Genomic DNA, 21,776 nt, shown 5'->3' on the forward strand with positions numbered 1-21,776 from the left:
CTATTTATTGAGCACCTACTATACACAGCTTTTGGAGGCAGAGAAAAGCAAAGCCTCGCCCTGTCAGAGAAATCTGCCTAGAACAGGCTTACCCATTCATTTCAGCGTTCTGCATGAGAAATAAAGTCTATATCAAGAGAGATAGTATTTGTACCTCAGAGCTAGAGGAGCTTAATCCTTTAAGCAGTCTGTCAGCTCAGATTCTTTGGTTGCAAGCAACAGATTAATTTAAGCAAGGGGAAAAGAAGGGATTATCAAAAGAATAGCGGGGAACTCGACGTTTTGGAGTAAGAAAGAGAGTAACTGATGAGAGGGGATTCAAGGGATGTTAGTGGCAGGATATAGGGGCCTATGCCTTTGAGGCACTGACATTGGAAATGACTCAGCCTCACCCACTTTTGATGCCAAAAGTCTCTGCTTCAAATGCAAATTGGTTTTACCTTGGGTCACATGCTTGGCATTAGGGGACCAAAGAACAGGGAATCTGTGATTGGTAGACCCACCAAACTACATGAAGGGAATAAAATCAGTGCAATATACACAAGCCAGCTAAAATCATTACATTCTGTCTCCAATTTTTTACTTTTTTAATTGTAAATATATTTCCCCCCAGTGAGGTCCCCAGAGTGATGAATGATGAACACTGGCATTAGAAGTCAGGATGGCAAGTTCTCCAAGGTCTCCGGGCCTGTTTTCTTATCTGTCAATTGAGAATATCCATCTCTGTCTTTCCCTTCACAGAATTATTCTAAAAATCTCCTGAGATATACGAAAGTGTTTGGGGTAAAATTTTGTGTACATTTACGTTATTAAAAAAAAAAAAAGATTCCAGTTTTCATACACTTTCCTCCATTCATTCAAAAAATATTAATTGAACACCTAGCAAATGCTAGGCACTGCTCTAGGCAATTAGTGTATGCTCAGAACAAAATGGGCAAAATCCCTGGCCTCTTAGAGCTTACATTCTACTTGAGGAGCAAAATAGGCAATAAACTAATATATATTATCTCAGTAGGGAAAAAGAACAGCGAGGGGGATAGGTTGTATCCAGGAAAGAAAGGGAGAAGGGCAGGATTTGTCTTTTTAAAAAATAAAAATTTTTAATATTTATTCATTTTTGAGAGACAGAGTGTGAGCAGGGGAGGGGGCAGAGAGGGAGAGAGAGACACAGAATCCGCAGCAGGCTCAAGGCTTGGAGCTGTCAGCAGAGAGCCCGACGCAAGGCTCCAACTCACGAACCTCGAGATCATTACCTGAGCTGAAGTCAGATGCTTAACCGGCTGAGCCACCCAGAGGCCCCAAGATTTGCCTTTTTAACCACACGGTTAGGGTAGACTTTACTGATAAATAACATTTAAATAGAGACTTGCAGAAAATGTGGGGAAGGAACAGTATTGATTACTGGCTAAAGAGTTATAGGCAGAGAGAACAGAAAACGAAGATCCTCGCCTGCTCTGTAGACTTAAAGAAGCATGAGGAAGCCCAAGTAGCTAAGCAGAATGAACAAGTGAGAGAAGGATATGAAGTCAGGAAGTGTGGGCCTAAATCATGGAAGGTCGTGTAGACCATTGTAAGGACTCTGATGTTTACTCTATATGAGATGGAATACTGTCACCAGTCATTGAATGACATGGTATTTTGAGGAGGTTAAGCTGAATCCTGTGCAGAAGACAGATTGAGGGGGTCAGGGAATCAAATAGAAGGCTATTTCATTAGGCTAGGTAAGAGATGATGGTGGCATAGACCAGAGTGGCCGGTGGAGGTGGTGGAAAGCCATCAGACTCTGGGTAAACTTTGAAGGTAGGGTCCACCATATTTGCAGCCACCCTAGGTATGGAAGACTAAAGAAAGAGGAGTCAAAGATGACTCTAAGGTTTTTGGCCTGAGCAATTTCAAGGATGGAGATTCTTTGATGAGAAAGACTATGAGAAGCAGTTTCCAGTGTGTGTGCGTGGGGGGGGGGGGGGGGGGAGTTAGCTTATTTCAACGTGTTAAGTTTGAGATGTCCATTAGATATCCAAGTAGAGAGACTGAATAGAGAGTTGGGGAAGATGTAAATGTACAAGTCATTGACATATAGGTAGTATTTAAAGCCAAGAGTCTGGATAGGAAAGTGAACGTAGCCAAAGAATCAAAGGCATGCCAATGTTTATGACCAGAAAGGTGGGGAGGGACCAGTAAACAAGACTGAAGTAGAATAAAGGTATCCTTGAAACAGTGAAGAAAATATGTGAAAGAGGATGAAATAATCAGTGGTGTCCAACCTGATACATGAATAAGGTGAAAACTGATCTGGCCTTGGCAATGTGGAGGTTATTGATGGCTTCGTCAGGAATCATCGAGGTTATAGGTTGGGACAAAAAGCCTGATTGGAGTGAATCCAAAAGAGAATGAGGACAGAGGACTTGAAAACAAGTATAGACAACTCCTTAGAGGATACAGAAAGTGGTAGTTGTCGTGTGTTGAGAGATGTGCACTGGGGGCTCGGGACTTAGTCACATCTAAGGCAAATGGTGCATGAAATACTTTCAGTGCATTTCCTGCTGGAGGTTTCAGAACTAGTCAGTTATCTAACCAGCTGTCAGATGTTTCAAATGTCCACATCTGAGCAAGATGCAAAGCACAGTTTAGGCAGCAACGAAATTGGTGGTCTTGGCCTCTGTGTATCACTGGGAGCACTGATGGTGTGGGCAGAGACCACTCAGGACATTTGACAGTACAGGCATCTCCCTTTATCTGATTCTAGTCCATTCCTAGAAATATGTTGGCTAGTGAATTTCCAGATGGTGGGAGTCCTTTCCATTGTTTTAAATGAAAAATGAAAAACAAAAACAAAAAAGGACACAAAGCATTCCCACCTCACCCAAAACCCCAGTCAATTTCTTTAAATTGTCTAAAGCGGTCTTAGACACATGTAAATGTTTAATAGCTTAGACATGATGCATGGATTGTTATAAATGACAATCCATCAACGATTTCTGCATAATATAAAGCATTTATAATACCGCTTCTTGAAAGCATAATTAGTGGATATTCACAGGTGCGGTATGCGGAGTATGTTTTCCCTCCACAATGCAATGAATTTATACTAACGTAAATACTAAAATAAAATGTTAAAAAAGCATAACAAATACAAATAATATTTAGTAAAATAAAATAAGCAAGCAAGGCAAATTTTTGAGTGGTTACTTATTGATTAAAGAGGTAGCTCAGTGACATCAGATGGCCTAGAAGGAGCATGTGAAGGACTAGGTGAAGCCACGAATGCGTGAGATTTGCCCATGGCTAAATCCTAGGACAGTCTTCTCTCTTTGGCACTGGAGCCCCCAGATGTGTGTGGCTGCAAGCTATCAAATGAAGCTTCAGAAGAAGCAATGGGATGAGGAAAACACGAACCTCATGTCTGTTGGCATTGCCTTGCCGTCACTTATGCAGCTCTTGACAACACACCCCTGGGCCCTGACTGCACTTCTGAGTGATGTCCATACTCCCGTCACTTGCAACCGCCATCATTTTGTCTGCATTGCTTAAATTTATTGTCAAGATTTGACGTTGAATATCCACTGCTTCTCTTCTTCTTCCTCTGGCCAATGTTAAATGTGAAGTTGAGCAAGTTCCACTTTATTAGAAAGAAATTTTTCGCGTGATATGTGGAGCAGATGCACATAGCTAATGCACAGCACATTCATTCAACATGATCCTGGGAGAAGAACAGCTGAATATCCTGGGAGAAGAACAGCAAGACATCTTATCACTCAGACTCAGGCCCAATTTAAACACATTCAGTGATGCTCACAGGAAGATTATAGTGGATTTTCAATTCAGATGGTGGATTTTGAATTAAAATATCTGCAAGTTCTAGGGAATAAATATTAAGAGTTCAGATCACAAGGGATACCTGTAAATAGTGTTCACTTGAAAAGCAGCACAGGCTTTAGCATCAAACAGTCCTGGATCCATAGCCAGACTCCTTCGTTTATTAGCTTGTAAGATCTTGAGTAAGGTAGTTAATCTCTATGAGACTCAGTTTCCTTGAATGTGAAATGGGGATAATAATACTAATAGGTTTATCATAAGATCATAATATGCACGTATGATGTCTGGCACACACATTAGACGCCCAATAGATGGTAACTATCTGTTAGTCTATTAAATGTATGTGGGGGTAAACAACAGAAATCGAAAGAAAAATGTGTAAAATAAACTGAATATAGCCTATTTGTTATTGAGGCAATAAGAGGAAAATGAGACCAGTTCTTGTCATGCACAAGAGGGGGAAGCCACGCGTGCAAAGGCAAGATGTGATGTTTCGCCATAAGTTATGTTTGTCACCCTCATCTTGGCAGCAACTTATAAGAAAGCAGTGCCAGTATGTTAAGTGTTTTGCTGAATGTTTGACGATGTTAGTGTTAAAGTTGGAAATGAATTCCGCCATTTTATTCTTCTACCGTAGTAGTAACAACTCATTGAATCCTTATATAATAGCCATACCATACACATTACGACAGGTCTAGCCCAAGGACTATTTTCAGACACATTCATAATCTACTTTCTGGGGGTCAGCATTATATGGGTGGTCACCACTGGTACAGAGATGTCCCAGGAGAATCCATGGGACCTGTGTAGCTCTCGGGACCTGATACACCTCTTGCCTTTCCTAGACCAGCATTCTTTTATTCCCTACGGCTGGGCATCTGCCTCAATCTCAGGTGGTCTCCCTAGTCCTGCCTTGTGCTCAAGCTCCTATACGTGGGGCATGCTCTGTGCCCTGGCTCACCTAGAGCCATTACTTCTCCAGGGATCCCAGAAGCTGTCATTGATACAGAGCCATTGCTGCAGGTGCTGTCATGGAAGAAAAGAGACTCCACTGGAATCTGAAATCCCCAAGCTCTACCTCTGCTGCCCTCAGATGGACTTCCCGGTATACCCAGGAGGCAGACCCATGCCTGAATCACATCTGGCTAGCTATTTCTTCAGGATTGGAGGTAGAAATGGAGAGAATTCAAGAAAGGAAAACCCCTGAAGAGAATGGGAGGAAAAAAAAGGGGCGCCTGGGTGGCTCAGTCGGTTAAGCATCTGACTCTTGATTTGGGCTCAGGTCATGATTTCACTGTCATGGGATCGAGCCCTGCATTGGGCTCCATGCTGGGCGTGGAGCCTACTTAGGATTCTCTGTCTCCCTCTTCCTCTGCCCCTCCCCAACTCACATGCTGTCTCTCAAAAAAAAAAAAGAAAATGGGAGGACACTGACATCAGTCAAGTGAGGTGGTTAACAGTATTGGCTCTGGAGCCAGACTGCCTGGGTTTGAACCCCAGCTCTAACCTTTGCTAGTTATGTGACCTTGGACAAGTATATTGGACCTTGGACAATAGCTAAGCTATTTTGTTCCTAAGTACCTACCTCATAGGTTGTTATGAATAGTAAGCAAGCTGCTACAGTGATAAAGTGTTCAGAGCTACACCTTCCACAATTAACTGCTAAATAATTATTGATGATGACAATGATGGTGATCAAAACCCCTCAGCAGAGGGATGACACCAGGCTCCTTAGCACTGACATGCTAAGTGGGCCCTGTTTCTCCCTCACGACACACGCCTGCTGCACTCTCCCCCTCAGCCATATTGGTCTGTTTCACAACCTCTTCCACCACTGCACCAGAGGTCACTTCTTTCCCTCTGTTTCTTCCGCCTTCAGAGTGCTTACTTTCTCACCAAGCCTCCACGTTCTACCTCTCTTACTTTAAATCTTATCTCACAAGCCACCTCCTCTACAAAACTGAGGAGACCTGGATCAGCGTACATATCATGGGATATAAATGTTTGCTTCCTCCCTAGACTCAAGCTGATTAAAGGCAGGGACGTGGGGCGCCTGGGTGGCTCAGTCGGTTAAGCGTCTGACTTCGGCTCAGGTCATGATCTCAGGGTCCGTGAGTTCGAGCCCTGCGTCGGGCTCTGTGCTGACAGCTCAGAGCCTGGAGCCTGTTTCAGATTCTGTGTCTCCCTCTCTCCCTGACCCTCCCCCATTCATGCTCTGTCTCTCTCTGTCTCAAAAATAAATAAACGTTAAAAAAAACAAACAGGGACATAACCCTCCTGTCTTCATCCCATGGTACTTCAAGAGTGCCTGACACGTAGTAGGCACTCGGTGTGTCAGTCTTTCTGCAGGATTGACTGTCATCATTGATGTCTGTGACCGAGTAATACCCATTTCATAGAGAATTTGTGAGGATTTTGTTAGATCTCATATGTAAATCACTTAGCACAGTGCCTGCCCCATATAGTCGTTGTAACTATTGTTATGTAACTGCTGCTGTTTGGGTTGTACAGCAGAAAGAACCCAGTCTTTGCAGCTAAACAAACATGGAATTATAGAATAGCTCTGCCACTTAAAACCTGAAAGGACTTAAGTCTCTTCAACTGTGAATTGTGGTTTCAATGCCTATCTCAGTGCAAAAAAGTAAGCAATCGGTAAATATTAGGTCCTTCCTTTTTCTCCTCTGTGGCTGTCTAATTTTGTGACCTGCCTGATTTTACTTCACTTCCCTGGTCCCAGGTCCCTCATCTGTAAAATGAGGACATTGAGGGGTGCCTGGGTGGCTCAGTCGTTGAAGTGACCGACTTTGGCTCAGGTCATGATCTTACAGCTTGTGAGTTCAAGCCTCGCATCAGCTGTGTGCTGACAGCTCAGCCTGGAGCCTGCTTTGGATTCTGTGTCTCCCTCTCTCTGCCCTTCCCCTGTGCGTGCTCGCTCTCTCTCTCTCTCTCTCTCTCTCAAAAATAAACATTAAAAACAATAAATTAAAAAAATAAAAAATGAGGACATTGAACTAGATGATCTCTATGTTCCTGCAGATCTGAATGTCAAAATTATCGAATTCATCATCTCTTCCCTTAAACCTTCTCATTCTGTGTCCCTGAGAAAGGTTCTTTCCTTGATAACTGTTCAGTGCTTTAGTTTGTTAAATTGTCTCAATTCTTGGTCTCTCCTGCTCTCTCAGTCTCTCTGTAGTGACTGTGGGGCCTTCCAGACGCAGGAACCATTCATAAAATAGAACTATGTGTGTGCAGCTCCCTGGAAAGTGTGCTGCTCAGGAGCCCTTGGTCCTGGCTGGGTTCCTCTCACAACGTGTAGTATGGTGAAGGCTGCCGAGCTCGCAGGGAGGGATGCTCTCCTACTCTGCTTGGGTCCAAGGAAAAAGTATCTGCATCTAAAAACAACCCTAGGGGTGCCTGGTGGCTCAGTCAGTTGAGCGTCCAACTTCAGCTCAGGTCATGATCTCATAGTTCGTGAGTTCGAGCCCCGCGTCGGGCTCTGTGCTGACAGCTGTCCCTCTCTCTCTGCCCCTCCCCTGCTCACGGTCTGTCTCCGTCTCATACATAAATAAAGATTAAAAGAAATTTTTTTTTAAACAAGCCTGGGGCCAGGAGGAGAATCACACTCATGGCCTTTCCTTTCCTGTTCTGCCACAGACTTTGCAAATGGGCATCAAACACTTCTCTGGACTCTTCGTGCTGCTGTGCGTTGGATTTGGTCTGTCCATCTTGACCACCATTGGTGAGCACATAGTGTACAGGCTGCTGCTTCCACGAATCAAGAACAAATCTAGGCTGCAGTACTGGCTCCACACCAGCCAGGTGAGTGCCACAGGTGTCCTGCTCCAATATTCTTAACTGTCAGAATTCCCAGTGGTGGGAGAGTCCAGAGCCCCAAGTCAGAATGACAGGTGACAAGTTCCCAAGAGACCTAGGGTGGTCTAGACGGTGTAGAAGATGGAGTTCTTCTATCCCATTAATTCACTTTCCCCTTGAATTAGCCTATCCCACAACAACCTGTCCTTTCCTATAAACTTCCACTGTTGCTCACATTGGAAGCAACAGAATTGTTTTTAACCTGATTTCACTTAATAGCGACAATCTGAAGAGATAGTGTGAAAGATTTATTTCCTACAGACTCCATTCTAGCTAAAATTGAAACTCATTAAATGAGCTTCGAGTCCCTGTTTCCCTTTAGATGAACCCACTGAGCTCTATTCTGTCCCCATTTTCAATAGTCCCAAAGGGCCAAGTCCACTGGTGCCAAGGCAGAGCCACACAGGATCGAAGGCCGGCCGGGTAAGGCAGACACCAGCACGCTCATTCACGGGAGGACTGAAACCGCCAGGCCAACCAGCCCTTCAGGCACATTCCCTTGCACAGTGCCCCCTGAAGGCAGCTGGCACGGAGGGCCAAAGTAGAAGAATCCAAAGGGTACTGAGAATCAGAAGGGGAGAGGTCTGGCAGCAGCATCAGCTGACCCTGGTGAGGCAGAGGCCCACGGTGCCATCTTGATCTCCTGCCAAGGGCTCCCTCGGGGCTCCCTCCAGCCTCCTGGGCCTCATTGGGCTGTCTGGCTGTCAGGCCAGATGCCAACCTCTCCGTTGTGTTAATACCATCCCCTCCCCTCCCCCCTTTTTTTTGATAAGTCACTGTCTTTGGTTTCCTCACTTGGAACCCTGTTCTTCCTGCTTCATCCTGCAAAGTATTTGGTCTCCTCAGGAGAACTCCACAGACAAGTTACCTTCATTGTGTGCTAATGTGACTGGCTTCATTCATTCTGAATGCTTGCCTGCTTTGTTTTGGCTGGCAAGAAGTTCAGACTTAAGTTTCTGACTCACCTTTAGCAGTTCCACAAGGCCTTTTGCCACACACGTTGTGACAGCTCTTCTTTCTGTCACATACCTTTTTACAACCCAGAGTGTTTTTTTTTAATTTTTTTAAATCTTTATTATTATTTTTGAGAGAGAGAGAAAGAATGAGCAGGGGAGGGGCAGAGAGAGAGGGAGACAGAATCCGAAGCAGGCGCCAGGCTCTGAGCTGGTAGCACAGGGCCCGATGCAGGGCTCAAACTCACGAACCTCGAGATCAGGACCTGAGCTGAAGTCAGATACTCAACCGACTGAGCCACCCTGGTGCCCCCAACCCAGAGTGTTTCTAAGCTACCTATCAAATTACTTTTTTCCCTCCAGGTAGAATAACAACTCAGAATTTGGTTCTTTTGAGATTTAGGGCTGAAGGTTGTTGATCTGTTTTGGGGCATCCCTGGAAATGTGTTTAAAGAGGCTAAAATATTAGTAACAACAAGATACACTGTTGAATCTCAGGAGGTACTTTGTCCCAGACTGTGTGTTTCTTTTTTTTTTTTTTTTTTCAACGTTTATTTATTTTTGGGACAGAGAGAGACAGAGCATGAACGGGGGAGGGGCAGAGAGAGAGGGAGACACAGAATCGGAAACAGGCTCCAGGCTCTGAGCCATAGGCTCTGAGCCATCAGCCCAGAGCCCGACGCGGGGCTCGAACTCCCGGACCGCGAGATCGTGACCTGGCTGAAGTCGGACGCTCAACCGACTGCGCCACCCAGGCGCCCCCCAGACTGTGTGTTTCTAATGCGTGAATCTGTTCTTTCTGCCAGAGATTACATAGAGCACTCAACACATCATTTGTAGAGGAAAAGCAGCAGCGTTTCAAGACTAAACGTGTGGAAAAAAGGTAAGAGACCAGCGCCAGGTGTCTTTATGTTGGTTAAAATAAAAGTGGAGAGATGTTGGGGTGTCTGGGTGGCTCAGTAGGTGAAGCATCCGACTTTGGCTCAAGTCATGATCTCATGGTTCGTGAGCTTGAGCCACATGTCAGGATCTGTGCTGAGAGTGAGGAGCTTGGAGTCTGCTTCGTACTCTGTATCTCCCTCCCTGTCTCTCTGCCCCTCTCCCACTTGTGTGCTTGCTCTCTCTCTCTGTCTCTCTCAAACATTTAAAAAAATTTCTAAAAGATAATACAAGTGGAGAGGTGTAACTGAGACTCCCTGCTCCAAGGGGAAATAATGTATAAATAATTCAGATCAAATCAGGACCAAGTTAATGATAGCACCCTCAGTAAAAGTATATGTGATTTCAAACAGAAATAGAACAGAGAATAAAAAATATATCTGTATGTACATGGACACTGAAATGCAGTATAGGCAATATATGTCATGGTTAGCAATGAGGCTGTGGTCTCTAAAGTCAAGCATCTGGATCCAAATCCTGTCACAGACACTTGCTATACATGTGGCCTTGAGCAAGTTACTTCTTTAACCTCTTTGTGCCTCAGTGTCCTCATTTGTGATTGTGATAAAAGCAGTACCTACTTCCTAGAGATGCTGTCAGGATTAAATGAGATAATACATGTAAAGCCCTGAAAACAAAGCCATTTTAGCTCTTGTTATCATGCACAGAGTACACATAAGACTTAATTCATGAGTACTGCAGGCAATTCGTTTCACACAGTATTGCCTTTCTGGCATGTTTCTGCTCCCTACTCCTTTCCAGCACTCCTAGGAATATTTGAAATATGCAACAGACGTGTTCTGCTTAATCCATTTCCTGGCACTCTTCCTACAAACTCCCTAGAAAAAGCATCTCGTTAATAGGAAGTAAAAAGCATTAAATGCATAGATGACATCTGAAAACCGAAGCTTCACACCTTCCCCACATCCAGCCTGGGAATGGCTGTTGTGGCTGAAGATGCCGGTAACATTTGGCCCAGCTCCTGGCTGGCCTCTGCTGCTTGCTGCCTGGGGCCGCCCACCTCCTTCTTTCTCAGGCCCAGAGGCCTCAGTTCAGGGCACCCCCTCCAGGCAGCTCTGGGGCAGAGCTTCAGCTCAAAGTTCAGCTTTCTGGGTAATTTTGAAATCTGCCACTCACGCTTCTCATAATAGCAGAGAAGGAAAAAGGGGTGAAAAAGCATGATTTTTTTTCATCGTCTGTACCTCCTCTGGGACTGCTGCCATCCCATTGTCTCCAGTTTGCATCTAGCTTGTCAGAATCCTTTCCGTTATCTCTCGGAGCCCCTCTTTCCAGTCAGTGAGCACCTCCCACCCTCTCAGTCTGTGGTATTCCTGGATCATATTGCAGCCCTGTCAGCGACAAGCTGTAGACTAATCAGGTCACAGCTGTTCTATGTCATGTTACATAGGCTTTTTTTTCTGTAATTATTTTTAACACAAATTTTTTAACTAGAGGAACACAAGAAGACGTAGCAGCACAGACATTATCTCATGACAAAGCATTTGTTTACCAGCCACAATAGAAACAGGAAGCCCAGTGATCCCATTTCCAACCGTGACGTGATCCCTAGTCACCTCTCTCTCACCTCAGTTGAGAACCAAATGTGTCTTCCACTCAATGGATCCATTTTTCTTGGCAGATTCTGTTTTGGAGCCCCTTATTTTGAGGAGCTAAGACAAAACATGCCCTCATGGCCTATCCTGGGCCCACGCTCGCTGTGCCGCCTCCCTACACCCGGCTGTACGTAACCTTTCAGATGCCCTGAGTGTTTGAGGTTCCCCCAGCTGTCACGTCTCCTCGGAATAGTCTCATGGAGTACTGAACTTCAGTGTTGCATAATTGGTCTGTGGAAGCTCGTTTTGCTCATTTTTAGTGTCAAATGCAGTTCACCCACAGGTCACATTACACTCTAAGGCTGAGGAAGGTTCAGTACAAAACATAACCTAAACCCTGTAGAGGCTTCCAATTAGACACCAGTATCTGTCATCTTCTATTCATAGGGAGCCCAGAGCCCCATGTCGATTACCAGGGCACTTGTAAATGCTGGCAACCAGCCTTTGTCATGGAAGCCAGCTTTTGCTTATTCTTCCGTATTATATATACTCCCAGATATCTGTACAAAGCTCTGGAGAAAGCCACATGGGCTATCTCCACTTACCTGATTTCTGTGGTTGCCCAGACATACCAGGAGAATTTGCAGACACCCTTCTCCTAGGTTTTCCTTAGGAATCATTCTGTGGTCCCAGAGTTAGGTCTGTTGGGTTGAAAACTTTTTCCCTCTTTTCTTGGAAGAATATCTATGCAAATGCCTGTGTCTGCTACACCTTGGCGTCCCTCCAGTGTGCCCCATATTTATTGAATAAAACAATAAATTAGTGGGTGAATGCAGATGAGTGTGGCCCCGAGGACCGGGGATGGTGGATTGTGTGTGTACCTGCTGGAGAATAAAGATTTCTTTGAGTTAAAAAAGAAAGGTGAACGAATTACTAACATGTGGATTTGAGGAAAGGCTTAAAGTAGATGTTGTTCCTTTTCTATTTAAAGCAGAGAAAAAAAGTAGATATTGCAAGAGACTATGCCTAGTCTTTGGTTTATCGAACCTGGGATTTCATGTAAGTTTTGGTTTATACTTCACCCCACTGGGTCTCCAATACACCCCCATTTCCCCTTTCTCCTCACCCCCAGATACACAAAAACTGTAAACCAGATGAGACGGTCTTGAAATTTCTCAAATTCAATTGGAAAAGATTTGAAGCAAAAATTCAAGGGATCCGTAGGGCTGGAAGTAAAATTGTAACTGCACGTCTGATCTAGGTGTAAAGCCAGTGGAGCTGTTTCACAGCCAAGGACCCATGAAAGCTAAACTCTGGTGCCACCTGCTCATTGACATGAGACTTAGATGAGAAATGTAAAGGAACCGCAGGGTAGTTTGGAATGTATTTTAATGGCTTGGGGCATGTATCTCTTAGTTTTTGCTGTGTAAGAAAATGATCTAATAACTTTTTTACAACAACAGCAAGTTGCTTAGTAATCTGTGGGTCAGCTGTGCAGTTTCCTGATCTGGGCCAGACTGGGCTGAGCTTGGCTACATTTGCTCACATGGCTGCAGCCAGCTCGTGGGGAGGGGAAAAGCAGCTAAGCTGGCTGGTCTATGGCCTCGGCTGGGTCAACTGGGAAGACTGGGGACTCTCTGCACATGATCTGTTATATCAGCAGACTAGTCTGGACTGGTTCCCACTGTAGCAGCAGGGTCTGAGAGGGACCCTCAGTGAAGGTGCACGAGGCTTCTTAAAAGTTTAGGCTTGGAACTGCCACGTGCCATTTCTGCTATTTTCTGTTGCCAAAACAAGTCATGAAACCACAAGGGGGAGGGAAAGCCAGACTTCCCCCCTGCCCTTGAATCCCCCTTGATAAAGATGAGCTGCAAAGTCACATTAGAGAGGGACATGGATGGAAAGGAGGAACAAAGGATTGTGACTATTTTTGCAGTCTACCACAGGGCAAGATGAAGCAGAATCATCCTATTAAGCCCTTGTGTTTCTGTTCTCATCCATGTAACTGAATCAAGACTTTATTACCCCTCCCTGTTCCCCTGCCTCTGGAGGTCCTCCCCTTCTTCTGGAAAGTAAGAATCCAGAAATAAAGTCTTGATTCAGTTACATGGATGGGAACAAAAACACAAGGACTTTATAATAGAGTGTTTCTACTTAGGTTTGCCCTGTGGTAGATTGCAAAAGTGGTCATAACCCTCCTCCTCCCCGCCGCCATCCTCCTCCCCGGCTAGAAGAAAGCAGAAGCTATCCTGCTTAGGGCTCCAGTCTGTTCTTGAAGCAAGAAACTCTTCTCATTGCATCTGGCAGTGGATTTCAGGCACCAAATCCCCCTCCTCTTGTGCCTGTCCGACAGTCACTCTTCCTGTCTACAGCCATCTCTCTGAGATGGGGTGGGTAGTTGCTTTGATGGAAGCCTAAAGGAGGATTGTGAATCTATTTCTATTGACTTTCTTTATTCCAGCAAGAATTTGAGGCTTTCTTGGGGTTTCTTTTTAAGCTTCAGACACGAGCTGTCATTCTCAGCCCATGTAAAGTCATCCCTATAATGGAAAACTTTTTGCTGAAACCTGCAGCTTGTATGTTTTTATTCCCCTCAAACTCAAGTAGTAAACATCAGAGTAGTCCTGTGGGACTAAGGATGAGCCGTTTTATAGTATCGCTGCTTCGAGTCCAACAGATTCTCCCTTTTCCTAAAGCACCATCTTTATGGCCAGAGAATGTTTCAAGGCACTGCTGCTCTCTGAGCCTCACCAGCAGGAAGGGAATGGAAAGACATCCAAGGTACTTCATTAAATATGCCACACCCTGGTCCATCAGCCCTCCAGATGACACACCCATTCCGATTTGGTAAGACCTTGAACTGCAGTTGAAAAAGAACTGTATTGACTCTTTTTGTCCCTGTGCCACTCCAGCAGGAGTCTGTCCCTGGCTTTGTGGCTTCACCTCTGAATGCATAACCAACTCCACGGCTGCAGTTTGAAATGGCCAACAGTCGGGGGACAGCACTCTAAGAGCTGCAGAATGGAAGGTAAATCTGATGTGTCTTTGTTTCCTAGGTCCAATGTGGGACCCCGTCAGCATTCCAGTGTGTGGAATACTTCCAGTCTGAGTCATGACAACCGACGGAAATACATCTTTAGTGACGAAAGAGGACAAAACCAGCTGGGCATCCAGGCCCACCAGGACATCCCACTCCCTCCGAGAAGAAGAGAGCTCCCTGCCTCACTGACCACCAATGGAAAGGCGGACTCCCTAAATGGAGCTCGGAACTCAGTGATGCAGGAACTCTCAGAGCTCGAGAAGCAGATTCAGGTGATCCGGCAGGAGCTGCAGCTGGCTGTGAGCAGGAAAACGGAGCTGGAAGAGTATCAAAGGACAAACCGGACTTGTGAGTCCTAGGTGACCATGCTGCTCCCCTTCTCAGTTCCTGGCATTCCTCTGAGCCCTTGAGACACTTTGTAATGCTCTTTTGTAACTACTGACACAAGTGTGGGGAAGGTGAGGTCTAAGTCTTCTTAGAGGTCAAGTCTGCTCATCCCGTAGCCTAAAACGCAACCACAGCTCTTCAGAAGCTCTCTAGCTCTCCAGGGTAGGGGTATTTCAAGAGCAGGGATCGTAAATTAGTCAGGAGTAAACTGCGTGGTAAAGGGTCTGTAAATGACCAGGTAACCCCAGCTCCTGAAAATCTTTTCATCAGGTGCCACACACATAGTTCTGGGTTTTAGCCCTTTCTCTGCCCTAACACCAACAGGAGATAAAACTGTTCCTCATACCTGGTTTTAATCTTAGTATAGAACAGGATTATCCAGGGTTGGGGCTTTTGATACAAGTCTCCCATCTGCATTTGTTCCTGCATTCTGAATGTAGAGCCAGATAAGGGCCAGAGAAACTTAGGGCAGTGAGGCGGGTATGTAAAACATTAAGTGAACTCATTAGCATCACAGCAGACCAAGGACTGACTGGATCAGGCAACAGCCATGTTTTTGAGAGGGTCCTGGATCTCCGACACCATCCTGACCCACATTTAGTAGGACTATGAAAGGGGAGAGGGATGTGGTGAGTGAGTGGGAACAGGACAGAAGAGGTGAGTACATTAAAAATGTACACCATGCTGAAGAACAAAAGCTCCAGGCCAGAAAAGCTCTTTGGCTAAGGAATGAATAGGACTGTACTTCCAATCTAAGCATCTCCACTCGAGTGTGCCTTTTATAAAGAAAAGCAAAGCACGGATGTGGCCTTAGGATGATACTGGAATATCCCTGTTTATTGCCTGTATGGGACATGTGAGCTGGCACTGTGGGTGAAGTGAAAATGCTCTGCAAACCACATTCCAGGCCATTTTCAAATCAGCACTTGCCTCAGCTCTAGGAATCCCAAAATCAAACCTCCCCTGCAAACACCAAGCTTTAACATTTGGGACTGTCCCCTGTTGTCCAGAGCTATATTGGTCACTACCAAGTCCGTCTCCCAGCCCCATACCCACTCATGCCTGAGGGGCTGTGACCAGGTGTGGTCCCTCCCTTCTCCCCCAGGCCCCACCCAATGCCCCTAGAAAGTGATACCAGTACCCTGGCTTCCCCTCTGTGCCGGCATCCTTGTCCTGGTTGCCATGATGTGGACATGCGTGCAGGAAGGGAAAGTCCTGGCCAACTATGGAACATCAGTTCCCAGGGCTAGTGTAGGTAGGAAGCATCTAGGAACCCATTAGAACGTGATTGCCAGGGCCTTCCCCAGCAGATGGGGTGAGCTGGGGAGTCTGGAGGGGAGCTCAGAAACCTACTTCTTAACAAACTCTCCCAGGTGATTGACAGGTGTGATCCAACAATTACTTTTCAAGAAACACTTCAAGAAGTATGGCTGCTCCAGGCCTGGGGAGAAGTAAGAGCCTTTTTGAGTTTATGTTGCAGCACACAGCTGCTGACTGACCTTCCATACAGCCACTTCCACCCCAGGGCACCATTCAGGACTAGACTGCTTTACTTACCAGTTATTTTGCTCCGCCCTCATATCAAATGGAACGCCCACAATGAATTCACAGCACTGTCCCAAAGCACTGTGCTCTAACAGCTGCACATCATTGGAAAGTCTCCTCAATCACAAAATTTCTCCTGTGTTTCTGCCAAGCACTACCCCGTCCCCAGGGAAAGATAATTCCTTAAGCTGTAATTAGATAACACTTTAGTTAATTGTCCGAGAAAGCCCTGGGGTGGATGTAGGCACAGAGATACTGATGAGAGGTGGGAAGGGTCTAGTTGGACTTCAGCCTCACAGATGAAACAGAATGGGGAGCCCTGGAAACAGGACAATTCTGCCTTGAAATGCCCTATCCTCCCATGTTCTCGCCCCAGGCCCAGAAATAGGTTTGCAACTGTCTTTGGAAAATTATGCCTGGTAGCCATCCCTACCCATCTGCAACAGCTGATGATGCTGTAGACTCTTGCCATCATGCTCTGCGCTCCCCAAACCTCTGCGCGGCCTGGAAGGCTGATGTACAGGTGTACCTCAACTCACATAACAGCCATGCTCCTAATGTACATAGACATTTTTATAACTCAGCTCATATTCTGACTGTACTTGAGAAGCTGGCTATTTAAAGGAACCCAGAGGTGAATTCTTTTGTAAAAAATCCTTTTGTAATGCAGTTATCCCCTAACGTATCTGTTTTGTAAGTTTGGATTTTTGTATAACGGGTTTACCTTAAGCTTCTCTCCTGGGGCGTTCTGAGCAGTGGTAACATGCCAGACGGCCCTGCCTATCCACAAAGTAGATGGCCAGTGCACAGCTTCTCGAATATCTTCTGAGGAACTTCTTGGCCAAAATGGTGGCCAGGATGCGACAAGCAGCAGCAGGGGCTGAAAGCAGACTTACTGCTGTCAGCATTGCTTAAAATGCTTCCATTTTCTGGATAAAAAGAAACAGCGTAATTGCTTGTGGTGAGATGAAGCTGTCTTAAGTAGCAATGATTGTTTTTATCGGTAGTAATTGAACAGTGTTTTGCAATGTGTGAAACAGTGTGTTGTGTTTTATAGAGTTCATGAAATGGAGGGTCCTTTGAAAACCCTCCTTTCTGTTCACCACCTCTGTTCTTTCAGCTCCCCTTAGGCTCAAAAACCACAAAGATCAAAATCTTCAGGTGGAGGGTGGTATTTTAATAAGGAAAAAAGATCAGGGATGCTACCTTGCCTCCTCTTCTGGGCTTCTGTTTCATGAGATCAGGAAGGCCCGTTCTTTTCCAATCCAAGCTCTGGTGTGGTGAAACCTGGAACGTGACAGCCTGATTGTGTTACACACCCCATCCCGTGTCCCAAGGGGAAATTCCTCTGGCACAGGAAGCACACAGTCAAGTACGACGGGGTGATCAGGGGTGATCAGGAACTGGGGTGATCAGGAACTGATAGGGCTACACTTTGGTTCCTGTCAATAATAATAAGGGCCCCAGGGTGTGGATGCCTCGAGGTGGAGAGGCAAGGGGATCCTTCCAGCCATTAAAGAGGAGTTGGAAGAATGGGAAGACAAGTGAGGCAGCCACAGGGATACAACCAGTTGAGCTCTTCAACATGCCTGGAGGGGACTCTCCATTATTCATGGATCCTGCTGTTGCACAAGCCCTATCTGGGAGCTTCCGCTTCTGTGCCAACCAGAGCAGCCACCAAGTAAAACTGAGCCGTCTCTTCCAGGCTGGGGGCTTCCAGTGTTGGTGCTGGGTCCAACAAAGTCTTGGAGCTAATACGCACGTCCTAGGTGTGGATAAAGAATGAAGGGGAAAGAAAGTACTTTAGAGCCTCTCTTCCTCCCAACTCATTTTTGATAGGCAAACCAGAAAATCCAGTAGTCACGGAAAGAACCGCTTCACGACCTGCTCTGTTGAGTTGTTCCTTTCTTCACCAACACCACCCATCTAATCCAGGACTCCTTCACTTTTTCAGTTTAGTCCCCAATCGTTTTATGAAAATAACGTATTTAGAAGTATTTTCTTAAGGTTTGTAAAGAGTGTTTGCATTGTGTCTTCATTGTACTGTGTGCGCGCAATCGCTCCGCTCCAGGAAGAATTGAAATGCTGTCTCGTGAGCATGAAGTGAACAGGCTGTTTTGCTCCAGCCACTTTTCTTGTACAATCATGTGGATGGACTAGATGTCCTCAGGTCTTTTCCATCTTCAGTTTCTATGACTGTGGAATAAATGTTCAGATAGAAACTTCATTTTCCAATGTACTGCTGGCATTATCTTTGGGGATTCAAATACAGGCATGGTACCAGCCCCTTCCTCATAGGAGACCCAATCATGCTGTGATTTATACATTTACCTAGTTGAGATAACATGGTCCCAAAACATACTGAGAAAATTCGAGCCCAGGCATCACAAAGTAGAATCGAAGTGACTTCGTCTGAAAGACATTCTAGGAAAATCCACAACATTGAGAGATCTCTAAAAAATTCTGCCCGGACCACCCTCGTGTGGTAATTCAACAGCCTTCTGCTTGTTAAACAGCCAAGTGCTAGAGACACAGCAGTGAAGAAGATGGGCATGCTCTCTAAGCTCGAAGACCTTCTCATAATCTGCCCTTTTCCCTACCTATGAACAGACAATACTGTCATAGCTAACATTTACTGAGCACTTATTTAATCTTCGTTAGAACCCCATGGCACAGGTTCTCTAGACCTGGTCTAAAGTAGATAAACTCCATGGGGCCCCTGGGTGGCTCAGTTGGTTAAGCGCCTGACTTTGGCTCAGGTCATGATCTCACAGTTCATGGGTTCAAGCCCTGCATCGGGCTCTCTGCCCCTCTCCCACTCATGCTCTGTTTCTGTCTCAAAAATAAACTTAAAAAACTTAAAGTAAACTCCATTTTACAGATGGCAAAACTACAACTCGGGGCATTATGGAAGTTGCCCAAGGTCACACAGCTAGTGAGAGTAGTGGCAGGATGAGACTGACACACAGGTGGTACAATTCCAGAACAGCCACTGTCCATTGCCAGGATTCTGATCATTGCCTTACAACTCCTCTCCTTCCTCCAACCCCCACAGCTCCCCCAGCCCCTGCCTCAGCCTGGTCCCCAGCTCCACAGAAAAGGAAGCCAATGCACTAACTGCACCACTGAACTCAACACTGTAGCCCCCGAGGCTCACAGAAACAGCTGTTTTAGGCATCTCTGGCTTTCTGGCCCAACCAAAAACTGGTACAAATACAGCTGAAAATCAGGCAGCAGTCCCACAGTCTCAGGCACTCTGCAGTTTGTGACACACCCCGCACTTTTCGTGGCTGGCAACCTTGCCATCATGAACCTGCTAGCAGGATGCATTCTTCACACACATTCTTTGGGAATATAACCAAGTTGAATATCATACAAATACAAATCTATGGCAATCTAATTCAACCACCAGCTTACCCAAGGTTGTTTTGCATCATTCAGTCATTCATTGGATGCGTATTTTGAGCCAGATGTTGTGCTAGCTGCTGGAAAGAGAAAGACAAACAGCAGATTCTGACCCCACAGAGCTCAGTCCAGTGGGGAGATACAAACTGGCAAAACAATGTGGTGTATATTCCGATAAATGCACATCAGGTACTATGGAGACAAAAACACTTACCGTCTGTGTGTGTGTGTGTGTGTGTGTGTGTGCGCGCGCGCGCGCACATGTGTGTGTGTAAAGCAGAGAGGAAGCAAGCACTCTCCCATCTCTTCTTGTTAGGGCACTAATCCCAGCATGAGAGTTCAACACTAAAACCTAATTACCTCCCCCAAACCCCATATCCAGATACCATCACGTTGAGGATTAGGGTTTTAATACACGAATTTTGGGGGTACACATTCAGTCCACAGCAGAGACCTAGCTAAGACTTTTTTAATGTTAGCATATTTAAAACTTTGTCTTCCTTGGGGCACCTGGGTGGTTGTCAGCGAAGCGTCCGACTCTTGATTTCAGTTCAGGTCATGATCTCATGGTTTATGGGATCAAGCCCCACACTGGACTCTGCTGTGAGCATGGGATTCTCTCTCCCTCTCACTCTCTCTGCTGTTTCCCCACTTGTGCGCACTCTCGCTCTCTCAAAATAAACTTAAAAAAAAAAAAGATAAATATACTAGGTTCGTGTATGTCTTCAAAAAGACTAAGAAGACTCAAAGTATTTTAATTTATTATCTTCCTGATAACATGCACTCTTATTTGTACAGGTCTCCACTTAGGGTAAAAGAAAACAGAGGTCTGATTGCCACATTTTGATTCTGCTGTTACTACTAAACTGAGTGGCCCTGGGACCGCTTTCCTCCTCTTTAAAATAAGGACATGGTTTATTTAAAGTTCCTTTCAGCTCCCACATCCTATCTTTCCAATCATTCTACTCCATAGAGTTTAGTAACCTGGAATCCTCAAAGCATAGCATTTTATTAATGCAAATGTACTGCTTCCAACTTTATCTATAATTTCCCTCAAAACAAGACTAAACCTACAGAAGACACCCTAGCTATCATGGGTTGCCTTGAACAGAGGTAGTAGTTTTAGAATTCATAATAATTCCTTTTGTTATCACTACAAAAGGAAATTTAAAAATATAGTAATATATTTTAGGAAAATCAAATTTGAAGAGTAACTTCAATATATATGAGGAAAAATTGTTTCCACTTGGACAGTGAAAAAACGTGAGTAGGGTTTGAATTACACATTGGTCCAATTCAGCAGACTTCAGAGGACCTGTTAGCAGAAGCAAGGAGCTGAATTAACCTACCACGTGGACCTTCCTGGAGTGCTATGTGCCAGGCCCTCTGCTGGGGACTGGGACCTACGTTAAGACACTGTTCTTTCCGTGTCCTTATTTTAGTATCTGTGAAGTATGCTACAAATAAGACCTTGATATCTACTATTAGGAAGAGACCAAACTTGAACAGAAACCTCCAGAAAGTAAAGCTCAATTTTTCTTTGTGGTGGGACGATGACAGATCCAGGAAATGTTGAGGTTACTTCTACACCAGGGGTTTCCTACTGTGTAAACCAATCCAACATGCACCCCACCCACCAGTGTCTACATCCTCTCAGTGTAGCTGTCTTATTGTCTCAAGTCAGGTTTCATGGTTAACAAGTAGTCGAAATTTTTCTGCAGACTCACTGGTACTTGGCTTTATCTATCAATTGACAGTCCTCAACAAAATTAATAACCAAAGCGTAAAGGCATTCCACACCAGCAAACGACCATGAAACTGATGAGAGCAGCACACAGCTTCCTTCAAGAAGTGAGCATCACCATCCCAGTTAGGTCTAAAAGAAGCCCGATGACCACTTCTCTATTGTCCAGAAGCTCCCCCTGAATCGCCACAAGATCAAATCACATTCATTACTCAAGTGACACGCATAGAGTACTACGTGCACAGAATGGCCCTCAAAGGAAAAATATGCCTTTGGATCTGGATTGAGATTAAGAAAATAAATAAGGAATCCCAATGGAAATTCATGTACAAATGCCACAACTAGCAGAAATGGCTGAGCACCTTTGAAAAAGATCCCTACAGAAGTTAGAGGGTAAGATGTAAAGACACATGCCTTAAAGCAGATCAACCCAGACTTTGGTCCAAATTACCAAGACAATTTCCAAGATAACAAAGGAAAGTCAAGAAAAAAAGAGACCATCCCCCATAAGACCTGAAAAA

General features: G+C 45.2%; 1 protein-coding gene across 2 annotated transcripts in view; it reads left to right on the forward strand.

The window, feature by feature from the left end:
• The window catches only part of GRIN3A (glutamate ionotropic receptor NMDA type subunit 3A), a 169,333-nt gene extending 151,000 nt beyond the window's left edge, over nt 1-18,333 (forward strand). The window contains exons 7-9 of one of the 2 annotated variants that reach the window (XM_047829605.1): nt 7,471-7,635; nt 9,449-9,525; nt 14,191-18,333. In XM_047829605.1, coding sequence (XP_047685561.1) covers nt 7,471-7,635; nt 9,449-9,525; nt 14,191-14,533 — 585 coding nt within the window. In that variant the 3' untranslated portion in view covers nt 14,534-18,333. Of the gene's footprint in view, nt 1-4,839; nt 4,963-7,470; nt 7,636-9,448; nt 9,526-14,190 lie in introns of those variants that run through there. The other variant, XM_047829606.1, reaches the window with a different exon arrangement.
• Nucleotides 18,334-21,776: the final 3,443 nt, after the last annotated feature.

This window comes from Prionailurus viverrinus, chromosome D4, assembly GCF_022837055.1.
Source record: "Prionailurus viverrinus isolate Anna chromosome D4, UM_Priviv_1.0, whole genome shotgun sequence".
Classification (NCBI taxonomy): Eukaryota; Metazoa; Chordata; class Mammalia; order Carnivora; family Felidae; genus Prionailurus; species Prionailurus viverrinus.